This window comes from Salmo salar, chromosome 10 (assembly GCF_965601325.2).
Source record: "Salmo salar chromosome 10, fSalSal1, whole genome shotgun sequence".
Taxonomy (NCBI): Eukaryota; Metazoa; Chordata; class Actinopteri; order Salmoniformes; family Salmonidae; genus Salmo; species Salmo salar.
The window spans coordinates 105,298,668-105,310,694 of record NC_138300.1 but is presented as its reverse complement, the minus strand read 5'-3'; the positions used below and the strand labels follow the sequence as shown (position 1 = coordinate 105,310,694).

General features: G+C 44.5%; 1 protein-coding gene across 5 annotated transcripts in view; it reads right to left on the bottom strand.

Annotated features, from left to right (window-relative positions):
- LOC106561395 (SLIT-ROBO Rho GTPase-activating protein 1) overlaps window positions 1–12,027 on the bottom strand; it is a 189,446-nt gene that overhangs the window by 17,799 nt on the left and 159,620 nt on the right. For all 5 annotated transcript variants that reach the window (XM_082957315.1, XM_045688311.2, XM_045688309.2 and 2 more), the window contains exons 16-19: window positions 9,903–10,011; window positions 8,909–9,133; window positions 6,097–6,176; window positions 1,294–1,474 (exon numbers count right to left, since the gene is read on the bottom strand). In XM_082957315.1, coding sequence (XP_082813441.1) covers window positions 1,294–1,474; window positions 6,097–6,176; window positions 8,909–9,133; window positions 9,903–10,011 — 595 coding nt within the window. The remainder of the gene's footprint in view (window positions 1–1,293; window positions 1,475–6,096; window positions 6,177–8,908; window positions 9,134–9,902; window positions 10,012–12,027) is intronic.

Here is a 12,027-nt window from a genome sequence, read left to right as displayed (position 1 = left end):
GAGTGTGGTAACATCTAACAGCAAGAACTGGCAAATATTGTGCAGTACATGAGGAGGAGATGCACTGCAGTACTTAATGCAGCTGGTGGCCACAGCATATACTGACTGTTACTTTTGATTTTGACCCCCCTTTGTTCAGGGACACATTATTCCATTTCTGTTAGTCACATGTCTGTGGAACTTGTTCAGTTTATGTCTCAGTTGTTGAATCTTGTTATGTTCATACAAATATTTACACATGTTAAGTTTGCTGAAAATAAACACTAGTACAGTATGCTTGGCCATGCTACAGGACACCCGGCTGTAAATTCTCTGGGTCATTCCTTCAACTAAGAAAACAGCCATCAGCGCCGGCGCCTCCCCCAGTGAATCATTGATACAGGCACATGTAGGGACAGCTGGTAAAGGACCTGCAGCACTAACGGAGGAGGAGAGCTTTAAACATGCGTTTCTCTGGCTAGCTACTAAACAATGTCTCTCTCACACTCTTAATGAGGGTGTAGCTCCACCCCATTAGGCAGGGATCGTTGCCAGGGCAGGGGGACGGTTGCCAGTGTGAAGGTGCGCTTGGGGTTTGTCGGGGGTGGGGGGGACGGGTTGATAGAGGGCAGAAGGGGTAATTAAGGACCCCTAGAGAACACTTGTTCATCATAGAATGGGTAGGACAGACAGAGGCCCCCAGCCTGCAGCCCAGGACCCTGCTTCACACAGCCCCAGAGCCTTGGCCCCTCAGAGTTACTGTTAGTAAGAAAAAGCCGTGATTAATTCAGAGGAAGAACATTAAAGATGGACGGATGTCGTCACTTTCACTCTGAAAAGGAACACCAAATGGGATTCTCTGTTAAGAGTGAAAATAAAATGCTAAATACAATGTGATTGAGTGACTGATTGGTCAGTTACGTGAGTGAGCAATAGCTTGAACAGGACGCAAGTTGTAATGAGGGATCCTCTTCAAGGAAGTGGACAAATGTACTGCATATAAGAGTCCTCTCTAAACAGCAGTCATATGTATTGTTAAGGGAGTTGTGGTCTAGACTTCAAGGATGAGGACATATTGTGCAAGTACCATTATTGGAGAGCAACTACAAATCCTGCCCCACTAACGATTCCTGTGCAAAACCACCTGTAGAGTCTTTAAAAAATCATTGATTTAATTCAACATATTGTTATGTCACCAGATGTATTTATATTACCTGTCCACTGATGTCTGAAATGGAATAAGAATATGTAGATAATAAAGGTGCCAGTGTCTCCTCCAGAAGCTGTGTGTGTGTCTATGGGCTGCATACTCACATGTCCTGCACCACGATGTACTGGTGAGGTACCAGGCCGTCGATGCCGTTGTGCCGTCCCTCCCACCAGTCGTCCGATGCCCGCTGGTACAGCAGCAGGGAGGCGCCCTTCTTGAAGCACAGCTCTCGGGCAGAACGCCCCACGTAGTCAAACTTGGCAATCGCTTCGATGGGCTCGCCCTCTGCAGAAGAACACGAGGAACACACAGTCAGGTATGTCAAACTAAAGGCTGATAAAGTACATGAAGGAATCCATTTTTTTTTAGCAGAGTGGTGTCATCAGAGTATAAACATTTCTGGCAATTATATGTCACGATTATGCATGTCTGAATGATGTCACAAATGGGTCTGGTATTTATTGATCTGAGATTGAAAGCAGCAGTCAGTCTATTTTAGTTAGTGTCAATAACAACCGAGCTACACACATATAACAGAACAACAGGTATCAGTGGAGAAGCACCACAGAGCTCAGATAGCAGGAAACCAGAGCAGTATGTGTGAAACAACTCAGTGAGATTCCCTGATGAGCATCCTGGTGCGAGCAGTGGAGAGGACAGTGATTCCAAGATAACATGTATCTTGGTTCTCTTGTTTTTTCTCCCTCTCTCCCCTCTCTGCCTTGGGGAATGACAGGGGTGTTGTGGAGTCAATGAGACGTGACAGACAGGAATTTGATCTCTGATTACATTTTCATTTCATAGTGCGCAAGCTCATAGACAAGGACACTCATAGAAGTGTGTGCACGCATACACAAAAATAGCTGAACTGAAAAAGTAAGAGGTTCTGATATAACAGCAGTGCAATGCAGGATGCCGTTACACCCCAGTAGACTATCCCATGGCTCGCTCTGCTCATGCATGTGAATAGGGATCACCACCTTGGAGTGAGATACGGCAACAATCGATAAAGTGAGCGGCAGAAAAGCAGCAGCTATGCCCCAATGAATTCTCTCTCTCTCTCTGAAAATAAATCAAAGATCCTGCTTATTTGCTACAGGACATGATGAGCAGAGACAGACGGGGATGGGGGGGGGGGGGGGGGGGGGGGGGTCATAGGGGAAGAGTAATGACCTGTTCAGTGATTACTGCACTGGGTAAAGAGAATGCACTACTCCAACCATGGCTGTCTAACATACAGCAAAAAAAATACAAAAAACTTCAGATGAAACAGCTATTGCACTCTTGAGATAAAATCAATGTGCATGCTCATTCACCTTTGACCCTACAGTGTTTTACCAACAGAGGGAAGGAACATCAATGTATTGACAGAGCGAGAGAAATGGGCATCTAAAAAAAGGACACTGTCACTCGCAGTGACAGTCATATTACGCTACGATGTCATGCATGTCATTGCCAACCAGAAACTTGTTACAGGAGTTGACAGAATGCAGGTCATTAAAATTGAGTACTGTCTGTAGCACGTGAAAGAATTAAGGCACACTGGGAAGTTACAACCATTTTTCACAGTTTCCCCATGTGATCTCACACACACACACACACACACACACACACACACACACACACACACACACACACACACACACACACGTTGTCAGTTCTGTAAATGTGGCCTCTCCAGTTCATCCATAATGGGAGTAAATGGGCTTTAACACACCAGGAGGGCTGAGAGGAGAGGGCTTGGCCTTATTGGCTGGTTACAAAAGGTGGCTGATACAACAAGAGCTAACAAAGACATTGAAGCCCTGACGACAACTAGGATCGAACATTAACGTCATACAGCAGAACTGTAAATCTGAGTAAGATCCTAAGTATTTTCAACCACTAACTGAGGACAATAGGTCTGAATGGGCTTCAAGAGCCCACAGGGAACGGCAGTAACATCAGGGTCAGAAAGGCTTTCCGCTCAACCCTAACAGGGAGACAATATCTGGACCAATACCATGGTAGCTCGAGTTCGGTTCATATGGTTTATTAGGCTTGATTATCCATAATGAATTGCTTTGCAATGGATAGCTGCCATGTGTGTTTTTACCGTTCCAGAATGGAAAACTACGTGCTCTAGTCTGTACCATCAGGTGCCATTCATTAGGAAAAATAGTTTTTGTTATTGGACATGTCCAAGCAGTCAGTCCCTCCCCCGTTTCATTCCCTTTTCTTCCATTTGGTGCCGAATGATCACGCCCCAGGTGTCATTAGTTAGAATGGACATAAATGTGTCTGACTCTGGAAGAGGGTGTGCTAGCAAAGCTATGTAATGAGACGTGATGCTTTACATTTCCATCCTGGAGCTCATGTTTAAATTATGAAAAGGACAATCTAAAAACACTTTCAGACCTACAGGGAAAGGAGATGGGATTGTACCTGTTATTATGATTAGGCTACTAACGTGTGCTTTTATTATTACTACGGAAACGGGTTGGGCTCCGTTGTAGCTGTCCACATTGTCTGGTCTACAACACAACTTTGAACGTTTTTGTTACGTAGTTGTACAGCATTTTTGTAAAATGTTTGTTACGTACAGTGCCTTCAGAAAGTAATCATACCCCTTGACTTATTTCACATTTTGTTGTATTACAGCCTGAATGAAACATTAAATAGATTTTTTCTCTCTCTCACCCATCTAGACATAATACTCCATAAGGATAAAAAAAAACATGTTTCTATAAATTTGTGCAAATTTATTGAAAATGAAATAAAGAAAAATATAATTTACTTAAGTATTCACATCCCTGAATCAATACATGTTAGAATCGCCTTCAGCAGCAATTACAGCTGTGAGTCTTTCTGGGTAAGTCTCTAAGAACTTTGCATACTTGGATTGTACAATATTTGTACATTATTCTTTTAAAAATGATTCAGGCTCTGTCAAGTTGGTTGTTGATCACTGCTAGACAGCCATTTTCAAGTCTTGCCATAGATTTTCAAGTCGATTTAAGTCAAAACTGTGACTAAGCCACTCAGGAACATTCAATGTCGTCCTGGTAAGCAACTCAGTGTCTACACTGGTTCAGTGTATATTTGGCCTTGTGTTTTAGGTTATTGGGGCAGCAGGTAGCCTAGTGGTTAGAGCGTTGGACTAGTAACCGAAAGGTTGCAAATTCGAATCCCCGAGCTCACAAGGTAAAAATGTGTCGTTCTGCCCCTGAACAAGGCAGTTAACCCACTGTTCTTAGGCCGTCATAGAAAATAAGAATTTGTTCTTAACTGAATTGCCTAGTTAAATAAAAGGTAAAATAAACATTGTCCTGCTGAAAGGTCAATTTGTCTCCCAGTGTCTGTTGGAAAGCAGACTGAACCAGGTTTTCCTCTATGATTTTGCCTGTGCTTAGCACTCCCTAGTCCATGCTGATGACAAGCATGCCCATAACATGATGCAACCACCACCATGCTTGAAAATATGAAGAATAGTACTCAGTGATGTGTTGGATTTGCCCCAAACCTAAGGCTTTGTATTCAGGACATAAAGTACATTTCTTTGCCACATTTTTTGCAGTTGTACTTTAGTGCATTATTGAAAACAAGATACATGTTTAGGAATATTTATTCTCTACAAAATGTGTAAAGGCACTTTAGTTGTACAGCATTTTTGTAATGTTTCCCTGAGAAACAACCAGTTTCTGTCCTATTCAGCCATCCCGACCCCTCTGTAGCCCACGGAGGAGGTGAGTCAGTGTATTTGATTTGGAACAGACCAACTCCATCGCACCCCCCTCGTCTGAGACCGGTTCCAACAGACCAGATGGAAGAGCAGACATCTCAACTCACACTTTTTACTTAGTTTTAGAAGTATATAGTTCCCTGGCCTGCAGTGCAGTGTCTCTGAGGCTGGTGTGAGTGAGGCCTATCACATTAACACATGCTGAAGTAGTTTAAAAGCATAGACAATACAGATGGTATTAGAGACACAATCATTAATCGTCATCACTCCCCATTCATATTTGGAGTTCAAAATAATTCCCCCAAAAGTATTTATATGCTGGGTATCCTTGAATGACCAACCCATAGGATTAGGGCTCGTTCAAATACTATCGGCTAACCCCAAAACTTAAAGATCCCTCATCACATCACCCGAGGGGGTCCGGAGGGATGCAGAAGAGCCCACCAGGGGCCTGGGAGGGGGGTGCTGCCATCACTGTGTGGCCCAGGTCCCATGGGGTGTTGGCGATACAGTAGGAATTAGAATATGAATAGATGCCCACATATCTGGAGCCCAGTTCCCTGCGCCTCCAAGGTCACTCCATTTAGCAAGGCAGGATTATCCACACAGGCCAGTGGGCTCACTGGGACACTGGAGAAAGTCTGGATTTAACCCTCGCTAGACCACAGCACAGACACTGGAGAAAGTCTGGATTTAACCCTCACTAGACCACAGCACAGACACTGGAGAAAGTCTGGATTTAACCCTCACTAGACCACAGCACAGACACTGGAGAAAGTCTGGATTTAACCCTCACTAGACCACAGCACAGACACTGGAGAAAGTCTGGATTTAACCCTCACTAGACCACAGCACAGACACTGGAGAAAGTCTGGATTTAACCCTCACTAGACCACAGCACAGACACTGGAGAAAGTCTGGATTTAACCCTCACTAGACCACAGCACAGACACTGGGGAAAGTCTGGATTTAACCCTCAGTAGACCACAGCACAGACACTGGAGAAAGTCTGGATTTAACCCTCAGTAGACCACAGCACAGACACTGGAGAAAGTCTGGATTTAACCCTCAGTAGACCACAGCACAGACACTGGGGAAAGAAAGTGTATGCTTTTCCCATGACATTCACAGCTGGTATGTCATTACATCATAGGGTTACAAGGGTGTCTGGTTGAAGGGTACTCACCGTCCTCGCTGGTATGCGTCTCAGTGCCTCCCTCATTGTCCACCTCCTCTATGGCCCCATGCTCACTGTAGGGACTCTCACTGTGGGGGGAGAGAAGGTCAGAGGTCAGGGTTAGGGGTCAGAGAATATAGGTTGAGGTCAGGCTACCATGGATACAATTGTACCCGCTACTCAATTTCATCCATCCTCAGCGTGTATCTTGTTTACAGTGGATTCCCCCATTTGCCTCCTTTCCTTCTTCGGCAATGATGTGACACAACTGGACTGGTGAAAGCAAATACCTGGTAGTAGTATGCACTCACATAGATATCATCTATCAAAGACCATTAGTGTAGATCAGGGGTGTCAAACTCATTTTTCCCCACAGCCCGTATTCAGTCTTCACCGAGGTCTGGAGGGCCGCTGTTAAAGAGGGGCTGAACGCACCGATTCCACATGTGTTTTTCTGTTGCTCATTAAGAAAAACAAGATTTGGGTCTTGGGGGTGTGATTCGATGTGGGTGTGCTATGTCCGCATATCTTACCCTGGCAGTTACTGTCATTTGTCCCTCCTGAGTCACGGTAGCAACAACCTAGCCACTACCGCTTCCTCAAAATATAAATCAATAAATCTGTAATTCATTTTGACGTCTTTGCAGAGCAGGTCTTAGTTGTGCAATTGTACATCAGGTATTTGGTGCAATATTTTTGTACCCGCTACAAAAGTCAGTGAACTGCAGACAGAATAAAGTCAGCTGCTGCTCAGTTCATCATCAGCAAGCTGTTAAACTAAAATCACTACTAGCTAGCTGGCTAAGTTCCATCTCTGTGTTTGTCAGTTAAGCTAGCTAGTAGTAGCTAGCAGGCACTTTGAGCAGGAAGGCCACGTTAGCTAAACCAGCTTATCAAGTCACTGTCGAGTGGCAGCTTGTCTTCTTCAGTGCCGTTTTGTTTTTACAACTTTCTATCTGTTACCAGAGTGTGCACCTGTCTGGCAGTGTTTCATAGCAAATCATGTTACAAAACAGGTTGCGGCAGGACAGAAGATGCTCGCGAATGGGTTTATAATTTTGGAATATTGACAAGTGCCAGTTGGGATGCAAGTGTGCATCATGTCAGTTGTCATTTTGGCCAAAACAGTAGCAGACTGGAGTGATCCCTATCAAACACATCAGGAAGTGGCCCCTGCATAAAGGGCTTAGGGACCAAATAACAAGTCTGAGTCCGAGCTCGTGCGTAATGGACAGGTCTGTCTCACTGACTTGACTTTAGATATTTTGAAATGCACCTACAGCCACATTGAGAGGCAGCCACCGACTACCAAATAGAGGGCATCATCAATATTCCCATGGCACAGGCTGGGTGCTGTTTATTGGTTTTCAGACGTCCCTGGCATTAATGCCCCTTTCATCTTCCACAGACTACCTCCGACTGGCACTTAGCGCCGCTTCCCAGGGTAACACACCACAGCCACCCGCCTCACCCCCCGGGGGAGGAGGAGGGATGGAGAGACGACAACAAATCTTCTAGGTTTGATGTGGCTCGGCCAGGGATGGTGTCCTGATGGCTGTGACGGGTGATTATCTCTGGCAGAGCAAAGGCTTACGCTCTGCCAAGGAACAGAGAGAGAGACGTGCTCTTCAGAGGAAGAGACAGGCTCTCCTCACAGCTGTGGAGCCATCTTGCTAAACTTTACTTTGGTCTGTTAATGTACTTCTATGTGATGCACTTTAGGTTATAATTAGTGTTTCCTTCTCAATCGTGATCGCTTCGGTCCATCTCACCTCATCAAGGCCAATATCTAAAGCATAGGAGTTGGCAAAACAGCACAAATAGATCTGGGACCAGGCTAGTGCTCTTCAGGGGAAGAGAACGATAAACTCTCCCTGCTCAGCTCCTCATAGCTGCGGAGCTAGCTGGCCCAGGGACGTTACTCTGCTCTGTTTTAAGGTACTTCTACAAGCTGCATTACATGATGTTAAAATGACTGTTTCCTTGCCAAGTGACTTGGTCTCTTTTCTTCTGCGTCTGGGGTCATCATGGTGATCGATTCAGTCAGTCTCACTTCGTCAAGGCAGATATCTAAAGGTCTGATATAGAAAAGAGAGCTGTACCCTGTCATATTGTCTCACCACGGACAACTTAATCATTTAGCATAATTACCTGCATTAACACTAACGACGTATTGAAACAGCTGCAGCTCCCACTGCAGTGCAGACACACACATACCGGCAGCATGGAGTATTATGTCCCATATGAAGGGATATTTGGCTGCGAGCCTGAGCTATGATACACTCACAGGACAGGAATGAGAAAAACACCCCTACTGGTTCCCCAGCCAACACCTCAGTGAAGCTTGTCAAAATGACATCATTGCAAGTCACCCGCATAGTTTCACTAATGAATAACCTCTGACTCTATCGAAGGGCGACCCTGCTCAGTCAATCATCTCACAGGGTTCTCACAGGTCAGGGACCTTCTGGAATATCAGTGAAAAGCCAGAGAATTGAACACATCTATTGATACAATGAAGAAAAATCATGAAATGTCAGATTAATTGCTGTTTGGAAATTAAATGTTGATTCAAATGTATTCTTCTGTACATTTGCCACAAGGTGTTGCCAGGCACATGTTTAGCCACTGTCACACAAATTCTCATTTGTAGACATGGGAAGTCATGAAAAAGTAATGGAATTTATAAAGTGTTTAAATGCAAGTACCCAGTAGTCTCCGCCAGCCATGCCCTTCTCACACACCCTGCTCAAATCATTCAGCTCAATCGTTCAGCTCACCAGTTGCCTTTCTAGTAATTCTATTTCTATGCTCAGCTCACCAGTAGTCTTCCCCGGCCATGCATTTCTCGTAGACGGGCCCGTCCAGCTCCTTGGTGTCGGGGAAGATGGTTTCGTGGTGGATGATGATGGTCTTGATGATCTCGTTGACGTGTGCCTGGCACAACACCTGGTCCTCGATGTTGGGTGTGGGCATGAGGGTGGGCCCGAAGCAGATGGCCAGGTTATAGGGGTCCATCATGTTCTCATCGCTGTACTGGGACAGGCTGGGGGGGGAGGGGGGGCAAAGAGAGGGTGAGTGAGAGTGGTAGAGGGAGATAGACAGAGCGAGAGATAGGTGAGAGATAAAGGGTTTACACACAACAATCGACTTTACATTAAGTTAGCATAATCTCTTTAACAAGATAAAGCGGATAAACGTTGCCCTTCTCAAACACAGAATTTGTATTTGATTATGTACAAACAGGAATGAGTTCTGTGTTGTACAGCTGCATTCAGCCGAGGCACCAAATTGACTGCCTATCCTCTCATTGTCTGGGTAGTGATCAATTCTCAAACCTTTTTAATAACCTAACGGCATTATGCTCCTCTCTTTATCAGCTAAGCAGTGAAACAATGAGCACATTTCAGGTGGAGTAAATTACTAAGGAGTAAATCTCTCCAGTCATCCATTAACCCCGGACATGTTTAATTTAACGCTGGCTCATTTTCTCTCTCTACATACAGTAACAAACAGGAGAAATGTACTGTACAATGATCTTAAAGGTGCAAGTTATTAGGGCTATTTGGTGATTGATTAACATGTCCCCATACAGTAGGCCAGTCAATGTGTGTTTTGTACTTTCAAACCGTATATCAGACAATGAAGAGTCAGTGAACAAGCCTGGGTCATATTATTCATTAGGGCACGCAATGGAAAACCATTCGCAACAGGAAATCAAAATTTGTCAGGTAGTACCTCCCCCTTTCAGTACATATTTTTTCAGTTTGATGCCTAATGAATATGACCCTGGAGTGTGGTTGTTGAGGACTTACTGATTGAGAAAGGCAAAAAGGTAGCGCATCACGATAAAGATGGATCTGGGCACGGCGGTCAGGAGAATCTTACGGATGTACAGGGACCTCTCATACAGGTTCTCTATTCCTGGGGGGAGGGGAAGGAGATCGAGAGGGGGGGGGGAGAGAGAGAGAGAGAGCGAGAGAGAGAGGAGAGCGAGGAGAGAGAGATGTTAGTACTATGGGGTTGTATTAAATCATTAGATATTACTCATCATATACATCTTAGTAGTACAGACCGAAGCTATTTAGACAATGCGGTTGAACTGTTTTTAGCTTGATCTACATTTCTTATTAGTATGCACATATCAATTTAAAATACATGTATCCGAGGTGTGTGTATGTGTGTGTGTGTATTCACACAAACGCGCGAACAGATCCGCCAAGACGCCAACACATCCAGAGAACGTATCACTGTGATTTCTGTCACTGCGTAGTCCATGCTCTTCTCTAAAATGGGTCTGACCCGCCACTTTGCAGGGCTGCATATTTAATGAGAGTTATCCATCTGAATGTGACCACTCACTCATTGATACCCAGTGTGACTGCAGGCTGCAGCAATAAATAGCACAGCAGCATATTCGGGCCGAGGCCATTAGGATAGGTCACAAATCCTATAGCCTGGTTGAATCAGACTCAATGCTGCGCTCAATAGCAAGAGCAGTATCTGGAGCCCTCACCAAGTTAACCGCTGATGAAGTTGTCTCAGAGCACAAAGCTGCTCCCAATACCTAGCCCTGTCCTTAGAATTCCTGTGAAGAACCGTTATAAATATCACAGAGGACAATACCACTATGGATGCTAGCCCTGTCCTTAGAATTCCTGTGAAGAACCGTTATAAATATCACAGAGGACAATACCACTATGGATGCTAGCCCTGTCCTTAGAATTCCTGTAAAGAACCGTTATAAATATCATAGAGGACAATACCACTATGGATGCTAGCCCTGTCCTTAGAATTCCTGTGAAGAACCGTTATAAATATCACTGAGGACAATACCACTATGGATGCTAGCCCTGTCCTTAGAATTCCTGTAAAGAACCGTTATAAATATCATAGAGGACAATACCACTATGGATGCTAGCCCTGTCCTTAGAATTCCTGTGAAGAACCGTTACAAATATCATAGAGGACAATACCACTATGGATGCTAGCCCTGTCCTTAGAATTCCTGTGAAGAACCGTTATAAATATCATAGAGGACAATTCCAGTTATAAATCACACTGGTATAAGTTCTGTTGCTGCACTAAATATCGTAAGAACGTTACACTCTTCTATCAGAGGGGAGAGAGAGAGTGTTTCTTCTTGAGATGTCTCAGAGCACAACTTTCTGATTAGAAGTGTCTGGACAAGAGTGTCTGCTGAAGCACTAAAACATGTCCAGACCTCATACTGTTTCTCTATCTCGGTCTCTCTCTAGTCAGCCAGAGAAAATTATCTTTGGCGTTTTAAACTATTTTTGTCACTACTGCTATAATTATCAAGGACAAAGCCTCTCACAAAACATCCCTTTAGTCTCATCTCAGAACGATCACAAATGGTGGAGCACTGATCTGTTTCACTCGAATCCGCCCATCTCCTCCGTTCCAAAGCAGCCCATTTCATTTTTTCATTGACGACATCGATGGCTGCCTGAAATAGTGCTGTCACCGTGAAACGAGTTTGGGCCATCTGGGAGTTGGCTTTGGGAATACTTGTGATGTTATTCATCTTACATGAGTACTTAACTCGGTTTCTTTCTGCATGGTTCCTGAACACTTCAGATGGATGCTATTTAAAGAACAGTCACCCCCCCTCCTCACAATCACCCCAGCCCACTCGTTGTGAATCCTAAATGAAAAGACCATAGACAGACTAGACAGGCATTTGCAACTGTACAACAAAGACCAAGTTAAAGTTGTAATGCAGCACTGTCAAAAACATAGACAACGTTCTGTACCTAGATAAATGTGTTTACCCAGTGGCCAGTGAGCCAACCATTTAAAGTAAAGGTGATACTGTGCTAAATATCTGGCTCATTCTGAAAGGAGTGGAGGGTTTTATTAACATGGAGACTGGTGGCTGGGCAAGAGGCCCACTCTCCAAGTGCCGATATGTGAAGC